This window comes from Hemibagrus wyckioides, linkage group LG06, assembly GCF_019097595.1.
Source record: "Hemibagrus wyckioides isolate EC202008001 linkage group LG06, SWU_Hwy_1.0, whole genome shotgun sequence".
In the NCBI taxonomy this organism is placed as follows: domain Eukaryota; kingdom Metazoa; phylum Chordata; class Actinopteri; order Siluriformes; family Bagridae; genus Hemibagrus; species Hemibagrus wyckioides.
Genome location: NC_080715.1, coordinates 22,776,306 through 22,801,619, shown reverse-complemented (window position 1 = coordinate 22,801,619; position 25,314 = coordinate 22,776,306). Strand labels below are relative to the sequence as shown.

At 37.7% G+C, this 25,314-nt stretch overlaps 4 protein-coding genes across 9 annotated transcripts; 2 read left to right on the top strand and 2 right to left on the bottom strand.

Moving 5' to 3' along the window:
* The first annotated feature begins 223 nt into the window (after nucleotides 1-223).
* Nucleotides 224-5,749, top strand: pla1a (phospholipase A1 member A). 3 transcript variants are annotated; one of them, XM_058392902.1, is made up of 12 exons: nucleotides 224-444; nucleotides 554-702; nucleotides 1,462-1,681; nucleotides 1,760-1,937; nucleotides 2,055-2,163; nucleotides 2,753-2,854; nucleotides 3,038-3,130; nucleotides 3,317-3,502; nucleotides 4,219-4,308; nucleotides 4,463-4,571; nucleotides 4,739-4,894; nucleotides 5,007-5,749. In XM_058392902.1, the coding sequence occupies exons 2-12, from the start codon at nucleotides 639-641 to the stop codon at nucleotides 5,086-5,088; spliced, it is 1,389 nt and encodes a 462-aa protein (XP_058248885.1). In that variant the 5' UTR covers nucleotides 224-444; nucleotides 554-638; the 3' UTR covers nucleotides 5,089-5,749. The 3 variants fall into 3 exon arrangements, with proteins under 3 accessions (XP_058248885.1, XP_058248884.1, XP_058248886.1); XM_058392901.1 differs by having other exon boundaries at nucleotides 225-702; XM_058392903.1 differs by having other exon boundaries at nucleotides 225-702; nucleotides 3,335-3,502; nucleotides 5,007-5,748.
* Nucleotides 5,385-10,249, bottom strand: popdc2 (popeye domain containing 2). Of its 3 annotated transcripts, none has more exons than XM_058392906.1 (4): nucleotides 9,424-10,249; nucleotides 7,853-7,961; nucleotides 7,130-7,696; nucleotides 5,385-6,218 (listed from the first exon to the last, which is right to left on the bottom strand). In XM_058392906.1, the coding sequence occupies exons 1-3, from the start codon at nucleotides 9,915-9,917 to the stop codon at nucleotides 7,178-7,180; spliced, it is 1,122 nt and encodes a 373-aa protein (XP_058248889.1). In that variant the 5' UTR covers nucleotides 9,918-10,249; the 3' UTR covers nucleotides 5,385-6,218; nucleotides 7,130-7,177. The 3 variants fall into 3 exon arrangements, with proteins under 3 accessions (XP_058248889.1, XP_058248890.1, XP_058248888.1); XM_058392907.1 differs by having other exon boundaries at nucleotides 7,270-7,696; XM_058392905.1 differs by having other exon boundaries at nucleotides 5,385-7,696.
* A 2,212-nt stretch (nucleotides 10,250-12,461) lies between these two features.
* Nucleotides 12,462-15,513, bottom strand: LOC131354843 (cytochrome c oxidase copper chaperone). Its single transcript, XM_058392908.1, has 4 exons — nucleotides 15,357-15,513; nucleotides 14,735-14,857; nucleotides 12,999-13,105; nucleotides 12,462-12,612 (listed from the first exon to the last, which is right to left on the bottom strand). Exons 2-3 carry the CDS (start codon nucleotides 14,839-14,841, stop codon nucleotides 13,021-13,023), a joined length of 192 nt encoding a protein of 63 aa, XP_058248891.1. The 5' UTR covers nucleotides 14,842-14,857; nucleotides 15,357-15,513; the 3' UTR covers nucleotides 12,462-12,612; nucleotides 12,999-13,020.
* Nucleotides 15,514-16,648: 1,135 nt separating this feature from the next.
* On the top strand, nucleotides 16,649-22,345 carry ska3 (spindle and kinetochore associated complex subunit 3). 2 transcript variants are annotated; one of them, XM_058393590.1, is made up of 12 exons: nucleotides 16,649-16,696; nucleotides 16,982-17,123; nucleotides 18,157-18,221; nucleotides 18,311-18,479; nucleotides 18,900-19,353; nucleotides 19,495-19,577; nucleotides 19,945-20,141; nucleotides 20,272-20,445; nucleotides 20,526-20,699; nucleotides 21,003-21,100; nucleotides 21,523-21,653; nucleotides 21,744-22,345. In XM_058393590.1, the coding sequence occupies exons 2-12, from the start codon at nucleotides 17,012-17,014 to the stop codon at nucleotides 21,908-21,910; spliced, it is 1,824 nt and encodes a 607-aa protein (XP_058249573.1). In that variant the 5' UTR covers nucleotides 16,649-16,696; nucleotides 16,982-17,011; the 3' UTR covers nucleotides 21,911-22,345. The 2 variants fall into 2 exon arrangements, with proteins under 2 accessions (XP_058249573.1, XP_058249572.1); XM_058393589.1 differs by having other exon boundaries at nucleotides 16,651-16,742.
* The last annotated feature ends 2,969 nt before the right edge of the window (nucleotides 22,346-25,314 follow it).

Sequence of the window (25,314 nt, the reverse complement as noted above, 5' to 3'; positions counted from 1 at the left end):
CTGTCTAATCCCTTTATAAGTTTAAGTATATCTACACAAATCAGTCTGTATTAACTGAAAGGATTTACACTGCCTACACCAAGATAAGATATGAATCAAGTGCCTGATGCATTGTCTTACAGCTCTTCAATCTGCCACTAAAATATCTCTCAGATATACAGAGTGACCAGTGCCAAAGGGCAGAGTCCAGCAGCGCAACACAAACAAGCATTTAAGCTCAGTGAGGTCATGATTCACAGCCAGCTGCAGCACAATGAACACAAGAGTTTTGTTTCACTTTACTTGAGTTTGAAGTGTCTTCAACAGCTACAAATTTGGCTGCCTCTGATTCACAAGTGGATGGTGTGAGTTACTCCCACATAAGCCTAACTATTGCTGTAGAATATGAACACAGGACTGAAGGGGGGAGTTTGCCTTTATTTCCTTCATCATACTTAATCGGAGGTTAGTTTGTTTTTGTGGATTTCAAGGCTTGCAGTCCTGGCTGCAGAATAAGAAGAACAGATCAGAGATCAGGTCAGGTTTGGCAGATAAATGCTTATTTGTTATACAGTGAAGAAGAAATCCCATCAGTCATAAAAGCAGTGTAAAATCTCTGAGTGGCACATTCTTCAGGCAGATTTTTATTCTGCGGAAAAATGACCTGGATATCGGTAAACGTCTTCTGTGCTCTTCTATCACTCTTCACTCCATCAGTAGTAGGTAAGTTCCTTGTCTGTATAAGATGCCAAGAGATTCAACTTAAAATCTGAAGGCACTTTGTAACTGCTTGTATTTGACTTTAGTTTATTGTTAATTAGCTGTCCAGGGAATAGCATAAAAAAGGAAAAGAATCAGACTGCCTTCCTGCTGTTTATAAATCCATGTCCTGAACCAATACAGTCAGCTATATGATATTATATGATATTCTTCAGCTATTAGATATCCATTACTAAAGTGGGTTTAAGATGGCATTTTACTTAACAGTTTTCTAAACCCTAACATTCCTGGATTTTTTTTATTGTTTATGTATTTGAAAGTATTTTATTCACTAGTGATTTATTCAGAAAAACAAATAAGCAATATATGTAATTTGAATAATATAATATAATATAATATAATATAATATAATATAATATAATATAATATAATATAATATAATATAATATAATATAATATAATGTAATGTAATGTAATGTAATGTAATGTAATGTAATATAATATGCCTTGATGCCCGATGGTACCTGAGATAGGCACAGGCTCCCCGTGACCCGAGGATAGATCGGATAAGCGGTACAGACAATGAAATGAAATGAAATGAAAAATAATATAATATAATATAATATAATATAATATAATATAATATAATATAATATAATATAATATAATATAATATAATATAATATAATATAATATAATATATAATGTTAAAGTGCATTAGCTGTTTTCACCCAATATCTCCACGTCTCTGTATGCTCACAGTTAGTGATGAAGAAGCCACAACAAACTGTGCAGACTTCAACAACAAAACATGTAAAAAATACAGAGAAATGAAGGGTGTACATGTCCAGTACCTGCTACTGACAAGAAGGAATGCAGACTGCGCTAGTCTCTTCACCCAGGACTGTCTCAACCATACACAGAACCATACTGTACACTTTAACAGTACACTTCCCACTAAAGTCATTATTCATGGATACAGGTAGGAAAATTTAGCATTCTGATAATAGTTCGTGTTAATGTCATATTTCTCCCTTCAGTATTCTGCCATCTCTTTTAGGGTTCTAGGCAGGAAGCCCTCCTGGGTAAGTGACTTAGCCCAGGCTTTGTTAGAGAAGGAGGATGCGAACATCCTGGTGGTAGACTGGCTCTGTGGAGCCTCTTATAACTACAACAAGGTTGTGAATAATTGCAAGGAGGTTGCTGTGCAGATAGCAATTCTTATAAATCAGCTTACGGTAAGTGTGCTATATAGTGCTACATATTATTTCTTCAAGCACTTTGAAGATTGGCTATAAAGTCATCTGTGTGTCATCTGAGATAGATAACAGTGCTCTTTTGTGCTGCTGATGCAGACCAGTGGTGTTAATCTGGAATTATTCCATCTAATTGGCATAAGCGTGGGAGCCCATGTAGCAGGATTCGTCGGAACTCTGTTCAGTGGCAAACTGGGACGAATTACAGGTCATAAACAATTTTCTGCATTACTAGTTCCATCAGTTGAAATAAATATAACTGCATCAAATGAAATAACTGCATCAGACACTTTTTTATTATGGAACTCTTGCCAATATTGCTGATTAACTACACAATAGTTTACAGTGTACAGCCTATGTCCTGTGTATTTATTGTTCTGTGTTTTTATTATACTGCACTCATTTCACACTGTTGTGCATATGGTGCATTGTGTATTTTAATGATCCTGGAGAAATTTTGTTCCAATACCATTTCGTTCCAATGTATACAAGCTTTAGACTGAGGATTGACAATAAAAATTCATCTGATTTAAGTAGTAAAGTTATTTATGTAGTAGTTATTTGTTATTTCTAAAGAAATACCAGGGTGCAGAAATGATCAGATTTTAGATTAGCATTTTAGATTTTCTTCTAATGTTTCCCAGTAAATATTACATCTTTCAGAATACTCAGTTAAACTAAGGCAACCCTCAAGCTTTTGTAATTCTTTCATAACACTGCACATCTATATACTGTATAAACTTTCACTTTCATGGTCAGTTTATTTAGTGTTCCTCTTTTCCAATATGTTTACACAGGTCTGGACCCAGCAGGGCCTATGTTCAAAAATGCTGACCCCTTTGACCGCCTGGATCCCTCAGACGCCATGTTTGTTGAGGCTATACACACTGACTCTGACAGTGAGAATCCAACAAAACCCCACATAACTTTTAGTTAAACTAATAACCAATTCTCTTTTCTACTGAACTACTTACACAGAGAGACTGCAGTATTTCTGCTGTTGCCGCATAAACTGCTGCTTATCATGATACCAATTCTAATCTCCAGTATCATGTTTTAATTATTTCAATGAAATTTGGCAGATTTTGGCATTTCCATTCCTGTTGGACATGTGGATTTTTTCGTGAATGGTGGACTGGACCAAACTGGATGTGTACAGTCAAGTTTTTCATCAAGTATGTGGACAAAGTATGTGGCTATTTTAAGTATGTGGACAAATATCAAGAACTCCCATGACTGATTCATTTACAACAGTGTTTCAGTAAACCTAGATTGGGACTTTAAGGAATCATAACAGTTTATTGAGTAATTAATTTAAACCATGAAGATAACTGCACTTAACTATGAAGGTTTGTTGTCAGTTTTTATTTATTTTCCAGTGTATGGCTATGTAATCTGTGACCATATGAGGGCGCTGCATGTGTACATGAGTGCACTAAATAGCTCCTGTGCACTTACTGGCTTCCCATGCTCCAGTTATGAGGATTTCTTGGCAGGCCAGTGCACCAGCTGTGATGGCCCCTTTAAAAACATCTGCCCACAGATAGGTAAAATAAGACTTCTGATAACTGAATATGTCACAGTACACAACATATTCAGTAATCTCTCTGCAGTCTCTGTCAAAAGCTTTGATATTGATATGGTTTTTATCATATGAAATAACATTTTATATAAGGTTAGTGTATATAGGGAAACATGACATCATAAATATTTAGAAAGGCGTATTTGACTAAACACCAAGTGACATGTATTTCTTTCTTCAAATTTGATGTAAACTTTGCATATGTTTGATGTAAACTTTGCAAGTCAGTGGAGCACTTTCTCGATGTAGAAAGCTCTTTTTGTGTCCACATGGGTTTCCCTTTGGTTCTCCACCTTCATGCTAATGGGTGGATTTACTGTAAAATTACTCCTAGTTGGGAATGAGTGTGAAAGTGTGTGTGCATGGTGCCTTTACTTAACTCGAGTCTGATGGATGTATGAAGTAATTGTTTAGGCTAATGAACATCATCCTAAAACAGAAAAAGGACAATTTTACATTATGTACTTGAATATATTTAAATCATTATTGCTATGATCCGAAATCTCTGGGTCTGGTGAACAGAACTGTAATAGCACATGTGAGAATCAGCTTTAAGTTAAAGCAATAACATATATTAATGAAAAAATGTCATTTGTCAAGATGTGTTATTGCTTTTTCTTTTAAAGACTGGTAAGTAAACTCAGTTTGAGCTCTCATCCTATTCATCTGTTTGTGCCTTAGGCTTGCTGAAGAACAGTGGCATAACAGCATCACCATTACCCGTACATGGGAAAGTCTACCTCCTGACAACATCTGAAGTTCCCTTTTGTGGTGGGTTTGTTTTTTTTAACCTACTCATCAGCATGTTTCAGCTGAGAGGAAGATTAAGCATGCAGATTAGAAAGGCTTTGTTTTAGTCTTCCATGATTAAAATACAGTGTGAAAAATTCTGTTGAGTTCATATGCAATTTGTCTTTCTTCCTAGTCCATCACACAATGATTGAGCTGAAAGTGTCCCCGCTGGCAAAGAGTGCAGTGGTGCAGCTCACACTGGTCTCCATGCAAGACATCAAGACAGAGCAGAAACTCTATCTGTGTGTATAATCTCTTTTCATCTTCTTCACTATTAACAACCAACTACCAGTAAAGCACTTACAGAAACAAGCACATCCATTTCACATGTGATCATACATTTTTCTTGTGACTATGTGAGTAATATCTGGTCAATAAATAAATTTGGCCTTCTGTATACATATTTCAGAAAAACAGACCAAACCAGTTATAAAAAGGTAGTAGGGCTTCCGGAGCATCTGTGCAAGATTGAATCCATCCATCTGAAGAACACTGGAGCATTGTTATACAGACAAGGGAATATCCACTTTAAATACATTTGTGTCTCCAGGATCCCTAAAATGAGGTAAAAACAAAGGTGTATAAAGAATGAAACATTTTGTATTTGGCAGAGTATGGTGTGAACGTGTGTATAAACTGTAACAGTATAAACTGTGTGTTGCTGTTTCCCTACTTAGGAGAACAGACACATTGTGTGTGGAGGACATAACAATTGGCAGGAATGCACCATGGTCACATGACTTTATCCAGGTGTGCTGAACATCAGGAGGGAGAGAGGAATAGCTACACAACTGACAAAATAGGAAGATGCATCTTACAAATGCACCAATGCACAAAGAACTCACATTAGAACTGCATACGTAAAGACAACAGCATTTATTATAGAAGTGTTCCATTTAAGGCAAATCTACTGCATATATAGTGTAAAAAATAACATTTACATATGCTTTATTCAGTAACATTATTCAGATAGGGCAATTCTAAAGCCTTTTAACACAGGTCAGTTACTGGAGTTCAGTCTGATGATTTCTTTTCTCCGAATATCAAATAATGTATTACTGTTACAATGTCAATTCTTCCTGTTGACATGCTACATGTGTTATGAGCTTATCCTAAACATTTAACATGTGTGATATACAGTAGCTTGGTAGTCTGGCTATTATTTCATGTATAAATTATCTGTATCTGTTATCAGACAAATTTATGGACAACACTTAATAATTAAAAATGTTTCATAAAGCTTCATCTACTGCAAGCAAATTGTAGTCTGAAATCAATATCAGCCACGTGCTGAATTTTCACTGAGGTGTTATTAAGTAAGAATTGGCCCCATGAAAATGCATTGATTCCTTATGGTGAACTAAAAAAAAACTCCCATAAAATAGCATATGCTGGTTGAATGTTTTCCCTGTACTCATTTTTTTATCTTGTGCTTAAGAAACACACACTCGCACACGCACAAAGCAAAAACACAATGTGACGTTAGGAAATGAAGTGAAAACTGAAGAGGAAGTTTTACTTACAGTCAGATCTACAAAAATACTGAGACCACAGGCTTAAAAACAACATGAAAGCATAAACATTAACATTAATAGGCAAAGTTATGTTTGGCTTTGTTGATCAAGGCCAGTGGAAGGGATTAGTACTGTATTACTAGCATAGATAAATACTCTCAAACCTCTTTGTCCAATTTACAGTAGGTCTTTGTACTATAGGAACTTAAGCTACAACAGCGGAGGAAATGAGAAGCGTGTAGTGAACTTGCTGAGGCCCTGGTTCCACTCTTGGCTTTGTTTATGGATTAGATTATTTTTAGAGCCTCGGGGTATCCGTGGGAGCCAGTGGAGCACGTCCTCTTTGATATCGAAACCTTCCAGGAGTATCACCCTCTGTCAAATTTATGAAGAAAATCAACAAGTGGTCATTTGCAATCGTATGGCAGTAGTTTACCATGATATAAGTCCTTCTATAGTAACTTATGTTAAGATTGTTTTGAATCTGTCTGAATCACTACCAGTCCCTCTCTAGAGTGTGGTGTAACCTATCTGTCCACATAGCCCGACCCATATCTCTCATTCCTCCACAGGCCTTGTGTACAAGGTCAGCATTTCAATGACAGTAAAGCCCATCTCTTCCCATCAGCTGTCCTGCATGCCATCTAATACTACCCTTTCCACCCCCCCATGAAATGCAATATCACCCACAGCTGGTGCAAGCATGAATTTCAAAAGAAGCAAGAGGTGGATTAATGGAGCATACAGATTTGGATCACTGGATTACTCATGACGTTCCAGCCTTTAAACAAACAGATATGCAGAATGATGGAAAAGAAAACTCATAACTGACTCAGTAATTCCATTTGCATTTTTTACTTTTAAAAATGTGTACTGTATAAATCTGTTATATGTGAGACAAGGAAAGAACCCAAAGCCTTGACTTGACTCCTTTGACTCACACATGTTCATGTAGACACAGAGATACAATCCAAAAAACAGTGATTTACTGCACAACTTGCAAAATTTGCAACACAGAACAAGACTTTTATATATATATATATATATATATATATATATATATATATATATATATATATTTCCATGCATACAATAACACTCACAGAAGAGTTAGATGTTAAATGCACATTCACTGCAAAGCACATTCCTCTCCTGCATTCTCTGACGTTAGTCAAGTGCTTGATGCCAAATGAGTGTGCAGCAGTGCCACTTCAAAACACAGTGCACAACACAGCAGACACACTTCTCCCCACACTACCAGTCCTAACCTATTTGTGTGTACTTACATGTCACTTAAGTTGTGGCCCAGTGTGTTAGCTTCAGCAACCTACTTTCTATTTCAAATAATCCCTTTCACTCCCATAGTCCACTAGAGAGCCTATCATATCAGCAAAGTCCTCGAGGACTAGGCTGGTTGAGTCCTCACCCGAGGGCATCTCAGGATCCGTGGCCCAGGAAGAGTGTCGATGAGAAGGCTGACCTTTGAGAAGCGGCTCCTTCCCTTGTCCTTGTTGAGAGTTTGCTGCACCTACATGCTGGTTGCTAGGTGATGGGTCTATTGGCACAACAATCTGATTCCCTTGGCTTCCCCTTGGTGGGGAACTGCCACTTCCTCCTTCGCTACTTTGTGGCGTTGGGGCAAGAACGTGGTAGAGGCTGGGCAGACGGATGTCAAGGTGTACCCCGCTCTTGGCAAAGAGTTTGTCATTCAGAGAGTAGAGTTTGTCTGCAATGTCATTGCCAAGCATGACTGAGAACAGACGAGCAATGTAGCGATCTTTGGCCAGAAGGACGTAAAGACGTCTGCGGCGCCAGGAGATGTAGTGGCAATCCGTTTCCGCTGTCAGTGTCACCTGAGGAATGGGGGATGATCAAATGTTCAGAAGTTGTCAGTTAAATGTTGAACTGAATTAGGTATTAAAAGATATAGGCTATTGTACAGCAAATAATTCCATATCCGTAGAAACCATATTATAGTTTAGAGACTCTAAAAGCATTTATTATGGCACCTGGAAGTTTCCCTCCTCTGTTGGTCTGAGGGATTCCCATTCCGGAGAATCCAGGAACTGGTGAGGGAATATGTAATGAAGGAACTGACCTTCTAAAGACACCCGAATCCTAAAAAAAAAAAAAAACAATATGTGAGATCTAAAGGCCAAACTAAATAGCACTATTAAAACAGTGTTCAAATCGAATCAAGTCCAAAATCTTCTTTCACTCATTTATAAAGGAATATTAGTAAAACACAGCATGTTTTTAGACATTTTGGGCCAAATGTGTATGCATACAAATCAAAATCATAGTTATTTTGTTCAACACAATGCCTAATCAAATACCATTGATTTACATGCATTTGAGTTCATCCTCTTTTTCAAAAGACATGGTCCTTATTCCCTGAAGCTGCATAAAGTCAAATTTGAGCATGAGCGTTAACTGAACAAGTTAATTGATCGATTTCACCTTAGGCTTAAATCTATCTTTAAAATTAAACTTATGTCTAGGGAGAAATAAATGTTTGAATTGTAGGCAAAGTATATAAGTATATAAAAGTAAGTATACAAATATAACATATGGTACCATTTGCACACAGGGGAAACTTATTTCTCACTTATTATTATTATAATTAGAACTTAGAAAGATTTAATGTCAAGGCATAACATATAAACATATATATATATATATATATATATATATATATATATATATTATAAATATTAATATTTAATATAATTATAATAGTAATATTTTATATAAATTATAAATATAAGAATATATATATAAAGTAAAGTAATAGGTGCTTATATAAACATGTAAACATGTATCAAACAACTGAGCTATAAAATAATAATAATAATAATAATAATAATAATAATAATAATAATAATAATAATAATAATAATGATAATAATAATAATAATAATGATAATAATAATAATAATAATACAAATTACTGGACCCATTAAAAACAGTTTATAAAACTACATAATGGTAGTTAGGTGGTAAGTTATAGCTTGGCTTGATTGATTGATTGATTGATTGATTGATTGATTGATTGATTGATTGAAACAAAAAACGAGTATGCTTGATATCATCATGATATCATTCATTTCAGAAAGAAGAGAAAATAACAAAAGATAAACCTCCTGAATTATCCACAAACATTGTGTTACTTTTTCAGCTATTTTTTGAACATCTTTATTTTGTGCAACCTCTGACACAAACACATTTAATTTAGCTGCAATTAATTGGGTTTTTTTTGTTTGTTTTGTTTTGGTTTTTTTACTCTTTCCATTTACTCTTTTTCTCATACCTTGAAAAACAATAGCTCTGGCTAAATTCCTGTATTTATTAAAACACTCCAACAATTACCACATTTTTTAATATAGATTATATGGGTAAAGTGGTGTGTGTCATACACATGACTTGTAAATGAAGGAGCAGTGGGAGGGAGCTTGTATCCACACACATTGCAAACATTGCAAACTTTTCAAATAAATGCTTCTTTCTATGCAACTATTGCGATTATTCAACATGTCCACTGTAAAATGCTAATTCTGAATGTTACTAAGTACCTACTAACCTTCCAGAGAGCAGAAAGGAGAGTTGGTCAATAGGCGTTTTTCCCTCTACAGCATAAGTCTCTTCAGCCTTGAGAGCTAGCACCTTGTTCTCACAGGCAGCAGTGATCTCTTTGAACACCTGCACAGGTACATCCAGTGGTAGATAAACTGCAGAGTAGAGGGCAGAAAGCTCCTCATTGGAAAGACCATCCCGCATCAGCCGAAATATCAGGTGGCACACCTGGGCTAGACACTGCAGCATCAGCAGGATGTTCCAGAGAAAGACATCGAGGCCACACACTGACAGCCAGCCCCACAATGCCAAGCACAGGAAAGCAGGAGCCAGAAAACTGAAGATATATAGTGCTCCATAGGTTCCACTGCCACCCATGTACCCCAAAAAGAGGATGGTGTTACCCAGATGGTAGATGGCACCCTCTGTGCTGTTGGTCCATTCTTCACATAGTGAATGACCAGAGATTATTGTATCGAGGCTAAAGTTAGTGCTGCTCATGTTCTATTCTCCACGTGAAAGATTTTTCTTCAGGAGTCCAGGAGGAGTCTTTACAGGACCGTTCTTTTCTGATTTGACATAAATTTTCCTTTTTTTAGTAAAGCCAAATAGTTCACAACGAATACCAAACATGAAGTTATAAAAGGTTCCCCGTTGCCTTCTTAGCCACTTCCTTATTCCATTTGCCCCAGATAAAAAACCTATGGAATGTAGCTGCTTTCATTCTGTGAGCCTCTTCATCTCTCTTGCACCCCCTCCACATTTAATTTCCACTATATCACCTGCTATGTTTCGTCTTGCCGTGTCTCTACTCTCTCCTACAGCGGAGTGAGCACTGCTGGAAACACAAAGCAGGAAAGGAATGGGCTGGGGTGGGAAGTGAGACACCCCTAGAAGGATAACCATGTTTGGAATTGAAATCCAAGGAGGAAAGAGTCAAAGACAGAAAGCAGACCAGCTACTTAACATAACACACCATGGCAGGGAGAGTGAGATGACGACCGATAATAAGTGAGAAAAGATTTCACAGTGTTGCATGAGAGTTGCACAGGCATGCCATTTTTCCATACCATAAAATGACAATTTTCTCTTGAGTGTAATTGGTGAAAACATCTTAGAAGAGACACGTTCTGGGATTTGGCACACTGCAGATTGTCGGTAGAAGCACAAAAGTAATGTTACATTGTTTACTGTCCTCTCTTTGACAATCTGTCCTCATAGTTCTACATATCTTGTTCCAAGAGCCACTATAAGAGGGCTGTACCATTTTGCCTCCCAGTAGGGGTGCAGAGGCCAGGAATAGTTTACTACTATTTCATGTTAATTCAACACCCAGAATTCTCCATAGTGGTGTATAGTGCATTCTGGTGGACACACACACACACACACACACACATTAAACTCAGTGTTTCATTTTAGCTTTCTTGTCATTATGTCTTGTTTTTTATTTTTATAATTAATTTGTTTGTACAGCACTTTGTTTGTTTGGCCAGTGTACACTATATTTAAGTTAGATCTAGACATTTACATACATACTTGTATAATAAATAATTTGAATTTTTCAGCAATAGGGATTCATAATTATTACACTTTCTTTTTTACGCTTTTCTATCTTGTCTCCTCGAATACCGTCTGCTTCTAACAGAGCTGCGTTGTGACTGGAGTCCCTCCTGTGGCAGAAGCTGATAAACAGCGAATGTTGCACTTCACAGTAGAAGACTTTCTCATCCATACAAGGCACTGAGCCAGAAAGAATGTGGACACATACATGGCTCATATACTGCAGCCAAGTACTGTGATATACAAGGAGAACGTTCTTGCAGCTGCTCAGCTAAATGATTGATTGAGTGTCACTTGTGAACTTTTATCATTTATTCTTAAAACATGTTTGTGAACCTTATCACGTTTTTAAAGTGTGTAAGGCCAACTAAGTTTTCCTTATCATGTGTCTAGAATAAAGAAAAATAAAATAATAAATATAGGGAGTAGTAATGATTGTAATCATCATCATTATGAAAAATGAAATTTAAGGATATAATTTAAGAAATTTTGATAGAATAATAAAATAATGATTAAAGCAATAAATCAGTTTTCATCATCATCATTATTATTATTATTACTACTACTACTACTACTACTACTACTACTACTAATAATAATAATAATAATAAAAAGACACATTGAAGTAGTTTGGATAAAGAAAACGCATGACAGATCCTTTTAACTTGGAAGCTGCTGGGGATTCGACAACATCAGGAATAAAGCTTGCCAAAGTAAAACCGTTGAATAAATCGATCCTACAGAACGAGTAAGCTGTAGACACTTCTTATTAGTGAGGGTGGTGTTTCTTTGCAAAGTACTGTTTAATATCTTCCATTAAAATTGCATAGGAACAGTACTATTATTTAATCACATAAAGTCTAATAAAATGTCAGGTTTCTGTTTTCTAAATTAATATTGCCTTCACTATCAAAGGTGTTCCCTTTTTTAATGAAAAGAGTCTTTTTCAGTCTTGCTCAGGCCATCAGGGTATGTTCCAGGAGACTTGTATGTAACAATTTAGTGAATTAACGAAATCTGATGATAATAACAACTGATAAATCTAGTCAGCAAACCCGTTGTGTTCAATCAGTTAACTCAGATTGATTTATTGCAAAATATGACTGTTTGATATTGACATGTAAATAAACGTTACTAATAATATAAGACGAGTAGCTCTTCACCACCTTCATTTGGTCAAAGTAGCTCTCCTAGGAAAAAATTTTGGAGACCCCCAATTTAAGGAATTAGTTAATGTTATATCTGTGTATAGACACATGCATAAGAAGGATGTTTAGTTTCAAATCTTAAACATTTCAGATTATACTTGAAATAAAAATAGGTCCAGATAAGAATTATATTCATAAATTCTTTATCAATTCTGGCCCAGAGCTTTAGATAGCCTCTCTTTCAAAGCTGGCAAAAGATTCATATCATCTCCTGCCATCTCTTCATGGCTGTACTGAGTGTTTATGGAAGAATCTATAATCAAAGAAGGAACTTCCATAGGATTGCATAGGATCTTTATTCCAAAGTAATTTTGCAACAAGCTAACACATCACATTCAGAGGAACAACTGGGAAAAAAACACAAAAAATCTCTTCTCACAGCAATATAAATAGTAGTCCACACATTCCACCACAGTCCACACGGCATCCTGTGGAAGAAAAAAAAAGCCAAGATGCTTATTAATAGGATTTGGTTTTTTAAATCATTATTATGTCATCAGATATAATTAAAATGTTTCTGAGCTTCATTTCTCATTACTGTTTCTGGATAACACGCCATATAAGCTTATACAAAGCTTAGACACTGACTCTAAAGTGCACACTGACAGCATTAACCAGCAGAGAATGACTGTTTATCATATAACCGGAGATCATTCAGAACACATTAAAAAAAAGATTGAAGATGTTTATCCACTAATAAACATTATCAATCATAACACACTTACTAGGATTACATAAATGTGAGGTTTCATCAGTCTATCGCATTTATTTTCAGTAAATATGTGTACAAAACCACTTAATAATACACTCTCACCTCACAATCCAGTCCTTTGCTGTTATATCTTAAAGCCGAGCGCCCTCATACACTCCTTGTGAGCCTCGATAAGATCTGTGCATCTTTCTTCACCCTTCTCGATTATACTGGGGAAAGAAAACCAACACACATCAACCTGAACTTTTATATTCACTTGTAAGCTTTCAAGCATCAAAATTAGTCACACAAATTTATCAAAGCTTGGCTAAAAATGTCTAGTTCCTGTGTGAATGGACTCAGTAAGACTACTTCCTCTCAATCACTAACAGAGGATTAATACATACACAGGTTACTACATTTTCCGTTCATTTAAACAATCAATATTATAACGTGGCTTTACTGAGCAACAGGAGCATGTGAAAACATAACAAAACACCAGGTACTCAAAATGTACTCAATAAGGTACATACTTTATAACACACACCTGATATGAGCAATGATGTATCAACATGTTTGACAGGTCAACTATTTCTTTTTAAAAAGCCTGAATTAGTAGTGACAACAAGCACACCATGGCAAGCTCACACACGCCACGACACACGCCATGGCTCACACACGTCACTTACTGAATATCATTAAGCTAAAACAACTTGGACAGTGGGTAATCAAATTTCATAAAAGGATCAATAAGGTAAAAAAAAATGTCATTTACTAGACTACCACAATCACCACCACTAAACTTAAGACAACTCTTTCATTCCCTGATACACTATATTGCCAAAGGTTTTAGGACACCCCTGGAAATTATTGAATTCAGGTGTTGTTTTTCAGGGGTTGGACTCGGCCCCTTAGTTCCAGTGAAAGGAACTCTTAATGCTTCAGCATACCAAGACATTTTGCACAATTTCATGCTCCCAACTTTGTGGGAACAGTTTGAAGATGGCCCCTTCCTGTTCCAACATGACTGCACACCAGTGTACAACATCAGTCAGTCACTGATGTTGGATGAGAAGGCCTGGCTCACAGTCTCCACTCTAATTCATCCCAAAGGTGTTCTATCAGGTTGAGGTCAGGACTCTGTCAAGTTCCTCCACACCAAACTCACTCATCCATGTCTTTATGGACCTTGCTTTGTACACTGGTGTACAGTCATGTTGGAACAGGAAGGGGTCATCCCCAAACTGTTCCCACAAAGCTGGTAGCATAAAATTGTCCAAAATGTCTTTGTATGCTGAAGCATTAAGAGCCAAGCCCAACCCCTGAATTCAATGATTTGGAGGGGTTTCCCATAATTGTTGACAATATAGTATAAGGATCCACTGTGCTCTTTTTTTGTGGTTGAATCTGAATGGATGAAAAGTTTGAGCTGGAACAGTTTGCAAGTGCATGCTATTAGTATAAGCACAACAAGGCTGTAGAAGATGAGTTTTTCTGTTTGGTGCAATTACTTTTACTGTCACTGTACTTTTATTGTACTCTGTAGCCCCATTTAACCACCTGTTAACAACTGCCTCTTTCAAGGAAGATAAAGGGTTTTTTTTGTTTTTTTTAAATCACAAGTGGGGTATTACTAATGTATTTTATGTTGTAGAATAAAACATGAAAATATATTGAACTTGCGTTAACAACAGACCTTATTTCAGGCATTTAACCAAAAACCCACTGACTTCAGGATGATGAAACCGGAAATGCTTTATGACTCATTCCAACTCAACATGCCTGAATACAGGATTATTTTCTCCCTTGACTCAGTGACCGGGCTTTAATGGAGTAAATGTTGGTGTTGATCTCTTTACCAGGCATCCCTTGCTTTTTTAGTTTCAGGGCAGGCACAGCATGGCTTCAGTGGCTTCTTCTCCTCAGCAGCTTTGGGCTCCACACTTGCAGCAGCTAAGCTTGACATTGTCCTTGAAGATGAGCTGCAACAGCACAAGAAAACTATTACTGATGTTAAGTAGCTGAAAGGATTGTAAATTTACTGTAAAATCAGCCAACCCACATATTTACTCAATTAACTCCCTCATTAAATGGTAGACACTTCAGTATGGTCACTACTGACTAATATATTACCAACTGCGCATGCGCATGAATTACACTTAAGGTCAACTGCGTAACACAGAACTCAGTAACGCTAACAGTACTTAACATTAATACCATAACGCCTTTCTATACCTCACACAGTAAGCAAGCAACTTTAATGATCAGTCCACATGTGAAGTTTAAAATAACTATTTTAGCTAACCTCTAATACCACACTGTAGCTAATGATAGCTAGCGAGCTAGCAACTGGTTTATAATATAAGTTACACAGGCTACTGCTTCCGTTTCTGAGATCCTGCAAGAGAACCGCTTAATAAAATCAAATTAGCAGTTATTAAGAATGATCAGGACCAAGAATTAAAACCACTGCTAACTTACATAACCAGTAGTTATATTTATGTGCCCTTCCTCATACAACGTGCTGGTGACTAGTAGGAGGGACACAGTTTACGTCCTAAACCGCATACTAGCGCACTACAGAGCATGTGACAGTAGTGCGAAAGTACACGCTGTAGCATACTGTTTAGTACGCTAGTATGGTCGCCGGCGTAACATGCTGCTCTGTAAAACATCCGAGATCAAGGGTGATATAAACTCCGTCAACAAAATAAAAGTCTTGTGACTTAAAACATGTCTTTTAACATGTACAGTTCTTTTTAAATTCTTCTTACAGTAAAAAAAAAATCAATTTTTAAACTGAAAACTAATTTTCTCGAAGATTATTTTCTAAAATAAATGTCAATAAATGTCAAATTAAAAGTCATAGACAGGACGCTTGGCGCTACCGCAGGTCATTCATACCAGCGGCTTTACAACACCGCATTACAGTGCTGTTCCAATGTGCAATATTTTACCATTTTATAATTTTATATTTTATAATTTTTTTTATGTTTATAATTTTATATAATCGTACTTTCTTTTACTATTTGTATTGTTATTTAGTTTATTATTATTTGTATTGTGCAATATTTTTATTTATTTATTTTCTTTTATAATTTTTACATAATTTCTTTTTAATTCTCTTTCTTTCTATCTTTAGGTTAAAAACCTGCATGTTAACTGTCTGTTGAATTGTTGTGACAATTGAATTTCCCCACTGTGGGATCAATAAAGTTTTATCTTATCTTCTTATCTTATATATAGTACAAACAAGCTTGCCTAAATATGGGGATACATAATTTCATACAAAATTATACTGATTTAAAGATCGTTATAGTTTTGTTTAAAAAAAAGTAAATGTATGGCTATGAAATGTGATTTATTATACACTATATGGCCAAAAATGTCTGGATAAGTCTCTGCACATTATAGCCTTAAATTCCTGTTCCTGGCTGACAGGGAAAAAATAATTCTAAATGATTATCCCTTATCATTTGTGATACTGTAAGAGTTAAATGACAGAGAGTCTATGTTTTGTTAATAATATTTTGTGTTTATGAGTGGACTTATTTTCTACTTGGAAGAGTCTATGGGACTTGAAAAAGCAGTGACTTTCTGGGGGTGTAATTAAGGAGAGAGAAGAGAAAAAAAAAAAGTAAAAAAAAGGCTGTAAATGAAGAGCTCGTCATGGTCTCCGTGATTTATTATTGTTATTAAGTCCCCTTAACACCCACAACGCCGCAACTATTACAATACCTTTATTACCGACATAGCAATTTGCACTTCCGCCAACAGCCGGAAGTAGCGCCAAATTTGAAAAGTGTATGGCGGTCGTTTCTGTGCGTTTATTTACTATCTCTCTTGTGTTTTTTAATTATTGAAAATGTATGTAAATTTGCGCTACATTACATTTTAACATATACACTATAGTAAAATAATGTGATATGTGTAACTTAATTGAACGGTAATTTGTGTTGCGTTATATATTAAAAAGCACGCTGAGTAGTTTTGTTTTGCTAGGAGAGGGTCTGGTGCTAATGAGCCGCTAATGTAGCTGGACCAGCGGCTGATGGCGATGTTTGTATTGGAGATTTACATTTGTTTTGTATTTCTTCTCGTACTAGCTTCTCTGAGAGCCAACCAGAATAATTCCCATGGACACGTCGACACGCTTTTTCGCCAAGTTGCGGAGTCTGACTGTGTTGTTAGACACAGAGAGAGCCAATCTAGAACATACTGCGAGTCAAAACCTGGACCAGGACGATGGTACCTCATATTAATTCTCATTTAAGTGCTTTATATAGACGTACAGAAACTGCCCTATAGAGTTTTGTGTTTTTTAGATTGCAACGCATGATTCAATTATTCATACACTATATTGGCAAAAGTTTTGGGACACCCCTCCAAATCATTGAATTCAGTGGTTGGGCTCGGCCCCTTAGTTCCAGTGAAAGGAACTCTTAATGCTTCAGCATACCAAGACATTTTGGACAATTTCATATTTCATAGCTGCAAACGGTGGGCCAACTCCATTTTAAATTCATGGCAAATCTACTGGCAGAATCCCAGTTTTGGCCTGGCTCGCAGTCTCTGCTCAAGTTCATCCCAAAGGTGTTCTATCCGGTTCAGGTCAGGACTCTGTTCAGGCCAGTCAAGTTCCTCCACACTAATCTCACTCATCCATGTCTTTATGGACCTTGCTTTGTACACTGGTGTGCAGTCATGTTGGAACAGGAAGGGGTCATCCCCAAACTGTTCCCAGAAAGTTGGGAGCATGAAATTGTCCAAAATGTCTTGGTAAGCATTAAGAGTTTCTTTTATTGGAACTAAGGGGCCGAGCCCAACCTCTGAATTAAATGATTTGGAGGGGTGTCCCAAAACTTTTGGCAATATAGTGTATAATCTTAGGTGCTAGAGCAGGGAAAATGCTTGAATGTGCATGACAACCATACTCCAGGTTTGGGAATCTGTCATGTAAACTAATTGTGGTTTATTATTAAGTTTTGATGTGCTTTATTATGAGAGTGGGCTCTGTGGTTTTGTGGTTAGTTTCCTTATACCTGCAGGGTTTGGGGTTACAATCCAGGGTTGGAGTTTGCATGTGCTTCTGGGGTTTTCTCCAAGGATTCCAGCTTCATGCATCTATAAATTGTCTGTAGTGTGTGTGATTGTGAGTCCCCTGGGATAGTCTTCAGGTTCCCCATGACCTTGTGAAGGATAAGTGCTACAGAAAATAGACGGATGTATTTAGAGCTTTATGTGTCTTAATGGGATGTTTTTGATTTGCTGGCTTGTTTAGATGAAACAGAAAGTGGTGCAGTCCTAGCACTACATACGCTCCATTCTGAAGTTAGAGCACTTAAGGTAAGTAGCTGTCTACAGCCAGTTATATTTTAACCTGCTCAGCTATCTTCCTCCGTCATTGACTGACATGATTTGATCATAATTTGCAGAAAAAGGTCCAAAGTCAAGTGGCATCTCAGGAGGATGGGAGCACTGAGCTGAGGAGTTTCATTAAAGCCTGCATGGTGCTGAAACAGCGGACTACAGAGGACATTGAAAGAATTCAGAGACACTATGAAAAATACGGCTACAAACCACAGAAAATCTCCCTGAAGCCAGGTGTGCATCTGATACTTAGTAGTATTTTTAGTATAATGGCTATGATTAATGGCCCCTTTAACTGAAACATTTTTTATTATTATTATTCATTATGATTGTTTTTCTCAAATAGTCCTGCTATATATGTGCACTCTCTAGATAATGTCTAATCTGTTGCTCTGCAAAATTTAGCAGTAGTAACTATAGAAAAGGAACACATTGAGCATATATCATATATGTGTGGTATGTATCAGGTACAGCAGTACATAATTAGTGTTCATTAACCTCTAGCTGTTTATTTGTGATCAGTTTCTGACCTAAGACTACTTTTGGCTGGATGTTTTGTTTTGTGAACGTTTTTTCCTCATCCCAACATGCACTTTTAAATCCAGCAACCAAGTGTATAATTCTTGCACGTGTGTATTTGCTCTTGTTTCCTAGAAGTGAATTGCAAAGGTGAAGCCGATGTGAGGTCTGTGCATGATGAGCCTGAGGGAGATGTCTCTGAGGAGACAGCAGGAGATGAAGAAGAGCTGGTTGAAGCTCCAGAGTGTAAAACACCTGAGAAGATGCCACCTCCAGCTGTTGACCCAATGCGCACACCACAGCTCTCGGATTTCGGCTTGACTGCACTTCACCTGCAGATGCTCTGCAATCCAGACAGGTCTCAAGACGTCGCTCCTGTTCCAGCCATGGCTCTCACGCCACCATCGCTTCTCAAGACAATGTGTGAATTCCAGCCAAAGACACCCAAGTGCTCTCTGAGTATGGACGAGGAGGCTCTGACACCTCGACTGGAAGACTTTGGCATCACAGAAAGCACAATGTGTTTTAATAACGATTTCACGATGGATCTGTTCCGTAAGAAACCACCCAAAGACAGGCAGAATAACAGGTAGACCATGTCAATCCCACACCTCCTAAAGAAATTTGTGCATGTAGAATTATAAGTGAATTATGTGTGATTAAAATTTAATATGACTAACATATAGTTATACACTTGTGTGTGTGTGTGTGTGTGTTGTATCTTTACAAGCTCAACACAACAGCCTGCTCAGAGAGAACCACACAACCTGCCTGCAGCTCCATCTTGTGTCTCTCTTGGGAGGCTTTCTGGTGGTAAATATTTCATTGTTTTCATCTTGATTTTTAATTCAATTAATATTTTCACACAAATAATATTTTCACACATCATACTTAAAAAAAACTATTATAAAAAAAAAAAAATCTTACCTGCATTTTGTTAGAATGATGTAGCTTCACTTAACAGCTCTTATCTTTGAGCTACTTTGTGCTATTTCTCTGCTAGAGGCCAGGTTTGGGCTATTTGTAAAGAAATTTGCCTATTTATTTATTTAATTTTTAGATAAAACAGTTTTTATCTGTGTGAAAGACCATGACTAGACTGCTTAGATTTATTTACTGTGATTTTTATGCAGAATCAACCCCTAATGACCCTTAATTATTCCTGTTTTTGGTTGGACAGACAGCATGAAGTCCCCAGAGATGCCTGTGCTTTCCACTCTGGAGATTAAGATGAATACACCACTGGGTCAATCTTGTTCTCTGCCAAACGGAGGGAGCGATCCTGAATCCCTCTCTCGGCCAAGTACTGCCACCGCTACACCTGAACTCCCCACATTTGAGACACCTTACCTCAGCAAGCTCATCAGTGCTAGAAAGGTGTGTGCCATGGATTTAAAGATTTGATGCCTGATCAGTGCTGACTATGGGATATGAAGCATGTTTAAACATAGATGAATGTGTGGGCATTTCTCACAAATAAGATCCACTGATCACTATTCCTCCTCAGGAAACCAAACAGAATGATGGTTCACTGAAGAGCACATCCCACCCTGCCAAAGACCCATCTGTCAGAGTTCCATCATCTGAAAGTCCACAAATGCCAGTCAGCTTTTCTCAGATGGAGGAGCTCACACCCGAAATGCCAAGACTGCAGTCGTTTTTTAGCAGCACTTTACCTTGTGTAAGTAGATGCCCATCTGTTAAGATTTTGTGCTTAGCACCACTGAAGCCTAAAATAAACCTCTGTTTTGTGGAATAAAGACAGGGACAGGTAAGCAGTCAGGAGTGACTGAGCCTCCAGTTCCTGCGCTTCAAGCTGATGAACACACTCAGGAATGGTGTCTGACCACGCCACGCAGCCGCATGGAGTTTGATGTTGAGCCACGGACACCTGAGATGCCGGATATGAGCTCCGTCACACAGGATATCTTTAAAGTGAGCTAATCTTGGATTAAAATAAACAGCCACATTTGTCCTAATAGTAGTGTCAATACAAGTGAGTATTTCAGATACAAAATCATATGATGAGTCTGGCTGAACTGTGATTAAGCCACAGTTTGAAATATTTTCCACACAACTTACTAAGGATAAAGGTTTAATAGCAAATATATAATGAATATGAATATGATCATGGATAAGTTTGTGCAGTTTAAAGCTATTTGAAACATTGTTGTCTGAATTTGAGTGGATCTTGCCTGCATGTGAACTAATGTGAACTTACTTTCTTTACTCTTGTAGCTTATGGCTCAGGCTAATAATAAACAACCCACCACTACATCAGTACACACAAGCTCAAAGGCTAGTTTGAACACGCTGGCTCCTGGGAAGGAGAACAGGTAGGACTGTTTTTTGTATAAGTATCATTCACATACAAGAATCTTTTTTTCATGGCAGCTTTGTAGTTCTGAGTTTTGAACTGCATACAGAGTGGAGTTTCGGTGGATTTAAATGTAGTCACACGCCCAGGAGAAGATAACGGGTATAAAGCAAGAGCAGCGCAGTACACAGGCTCAAGTAAATATGTAACTCTTAAGAAACATGTCCTATGGGAAATGACTTTTACTCAAGGGTCCTGCAGTGGATTTTATGATCACTAGCTCATCTCTTTAATTCAGTCCCTCCAGGAGGTTTTGCAAGCAGAATTGCTTGATTTTGCTATGCCACCCCCCCACCAACCACACACACACAAAAACTTAAGTAGTTCAATTGATACTGTATAACCCACTCATCTCTTCTTCTGCTTCTCCTGTCATGATAGAACTCAGTGTGTTGCTCAAGTATCTGAAAAAGAGTTTCATGGACTGGCCTCTTACATGAAGCAAATTCCCCTCACCAGTCTCAACTTAGCTCTCAACAAAATCAACCAAGTGCTTGAGGACCGGCGTACCGGTCAGTGGAGCCTCAGTCACATTTTACTCCTGCCAGAAAATTTTCGTTTAAATCGATCAAATATTTTTTAAATTGTGTCTTCTCTGCTAGGCGGTGAGTCGAACTCTGAAGAATTTCATATGGAGGAGTTGAGGAAGATCTTGGATGTGGGGCCTCAAGCTCCCATGTACATCTTGTGCCTTGTGGAGCTGAAAAGGTTGGAGAATGTGCAGGGATTTGGAAGAAATGCAAGTTTTAAAGTCCTAACCAAGGCATAAAAAGACTTCATTTCATTTCTTTAAGATTGTTGGTTTCTGTACATACATAAAGATTTTTTTTTTTTTTTTTTTTTACTGATTTAGTTGCACTGACAACATGCTTCATCACATGAAAAGAATATGAAATCTTCAGACACCCTGTCCAAGTGTTTTTTCTGCTTCAGTCCATTTTTATCTAGCAAATGCATATTGTGCTGCTAATAAAATATTTGTATGTGTACACATTTAATTTGTATTTAAGAATCACCTATATTTACACGAACGCTAGGTTTCTGTTAATGTGCTTGTGATGTTATTTCTACAGCCACAGCTATTTCACAAACTGAAACCATCAGTTTTACTGTACAAAGACAGCTAAAAGAATCTGTTTTGCTCCCTGACTTTTGAATTAAAATCTTTTTAGTCTCTCTTCTGTATGTATGAACAGTGAATGATTTTTCTAAAGAAAAAGTTAAAGAAAGAATTTTTAGAAATGAATACAAATAATCAAACAGAACATTTATACAGTTTATTTTTACAATCATTTACAAATTACACCACCACTGTAGATCCCAAGTGATTCCCACTGCTACAGATTTGTTTGAGACTCATATTCATTCCTGTTAAGTGATTGGCCATCTTTTTTTTTTAAGGAGAAGCGGTGTATCCAGGGTTGACAAATGAAGTCTAATAGTAACCTTCCTTTGGTTCAGACTTTTAACCAACACAGTATGTCCTACAAGATAGGTGTGAGTAGGCAGAAGGAGAGAAGCAGAGACATGACCCTGTATACATCAATTTTTGTGTATAATTGCCAACAATCATGTTTAAGTCTCCTGTATAAGAAATGCTTTATTCCATAGGGTTGTAAATAATAATCTTAAAAGGAGATAATTGTCATTGTGGTTACTCTTGCCAATGCCAAGTGCTGGTTTCAATTAGGCCAGAATCAGAAATCTTGGGCTGTGTACGATGCAACAGAAACGTATTGTTTTCTGGTGAGTACACCTTCACACATCTGAAGCAGTTACGGTGTGAAGAAGCCCCCAAAGCAACTTACTACCCGGGACTGTTGCATGGTCAGAGTGAAGCATGTGGGTGGATCATTGATGAGCTGCTGCAATATCATGCCATTCCTTAAGCCCACTACTAGCCCTACTGCTAGATGGGCATGTCTCTGTCAAGGACTCCAAAACCATTTTGGAGGACCATGTACACCCATCGGTTCAAATATTGTCACCAGTCTTGCTGTGTATTTAAGATCTTGATCTGTACTTCCCAAATTTGGACCATGTTTACACCAACATTGCTGAGGCATACAGGGCCATTTCCCTCCCCCACTTGGGTCAGTCTGACCACCTCTCTTTGTTCATGCTACCCAAATACACACCACTCATCAAACGTGTGAAGCCATCAGTGAAGACGGTGAAGGTATGGCCAGAGAGGGGCATTTTCTCACTACAGCAACAGCTACAAGACACTGACTGGAGCATATTTGCCTCACAGGCCATCTCAGGTGCACAGACAGACATCAACATCTATACATCATCTGTACTGGACCATATCAACGTGTATTGACACCGTCACCACTGTCAAACATGTGAAACACTTTCCTAATCAGAAGCCATGGATGAACTCTGAGGTCCGCCTCTTGCTGAAAACAAGAGATGCTGCTTTTAAATCCGGCAATGCAGAGCCAGGGCCAACCTGAAAAGGGGAATTAGGAAAGCCAAGTATGCACATAAACTGTACATTGAAGAGCACTTCCACTGCAACTCCAACCCCAGACGCATGTGGAAAGGCATCCAGACCATCACTGACCACAAACCAACAATACAGTCTCTACCTACCAGCAATGCCTTCCTCCCAGACGAGCTCAACCACTTCTTTGCTCACTTTGACCAAGGCGTCATACACCACACCAGGAATGATGACTCCTCTACGGTTGCTCATCCAATACCACTCTCCACAACAGAGGTACACTCAGCACTGAGCAGAGTAGATCCACGTAAGTCACCTGGTCCTGAAGGCCTACCCGGATGTGTGCTCAGGACTTGTGCTGACCAACTGGCGCAAGACTTCACTGACATTTTCAACCTGCCACTGGCCCAGGCCACTGTTCCCACATGTCTGAAGACTACAACCATCATACCAGTGCCCAAGCATTCTTCTGTGAAGTGCCTGAACAAGCTGGTAGTAAGTCACCTCATAGCATGTCTCCCACCTACACTGGACCCACACCAGTTTGCCTACTGCCCAAATAGGTCAACAGAGGATGCCATTTCCACTGCTCTTCATCTAGCTCTAACCCACCTGGACAATAACAATACATACATTCGGAAGTTGTTCATTGACTTCAGCTCTGCTTTTAATACAGTCGTCCCTAGTAAACTGATCGCTAAGCTCAGTGACCTGGGTATCTTTGCAAAATTTATAATTACACCTGACATTTTATCTGCTGTAAATACAACTTTATGCACATTCTGACACAGCCTTATTTATTGATGTACATATATACATTTACATATTTGTCTGCAATTGTTCATTTGCACAGTTTCTACTATTTGCACTTCTGGTAGATGCTGAACAGCATTTCATTGCTATGTACTTGTACTTTGCAATGACAATAAAGTTGTATCTATCTATCTATCTATTGATGCATTAATAAGTTACTCAGGATACAGAGTGGCTTGATGAACATAACAGTGAAACTGAACATCTCCCATGGCCTGCACAGTCACCAGGTCTGAATATTATTGAGCCAGTTTGGGGTCATTTGGAGGAACGTTCCAGCAAGTGAATTGTATGAAGCAGTTTTAGGAAGTTTCACTAGTGACCCAGCGACTGTTCTGCAAGAGGAATGGCTCAATATCCTTCTGGCCACTGTGCAGGACTTGTAACAACCTGCCAGATTATAGAATAATGTTAGCTGGAAAAACAGCCTTGGAGAAATGATTTACTTCTACCAGAATGCTAGTGTTGTCTGCAGAGCGAGGTAATCATAAGTATACCACAAGATTGTATAGTTCAAGGCTGACATTGAAACTATCAGTGAAAACCTGCTGTGTTCATTTATGGCTAAAACCAATCACGAGGCTTTGTCACAATCAGCTGCCTAATTCAGTAGTCAGCGCACTGATCAGGGAGTCAGACATTTTAAAGGCGCTCTCTGAATCACAAAATCCCTCCAGGATATTGGAATATTAATTCCTTTAAAAAAAAAATCACATGGCACCAAAATAAAGTGAGCATTGATGCTCACCATGTTCCCTTATTGGGACTCATGTAACATTTTCTGATGCCTCTTAGTTGGGGAAAAAAAAGGTGGATGAACCAAACGAATGGTTTTTTTTTTTTTTATACACAATATAATCTATTGGGAATTTCAACAAGCAAACAATGTTTTGTAGGAAAAAAAAGATTTA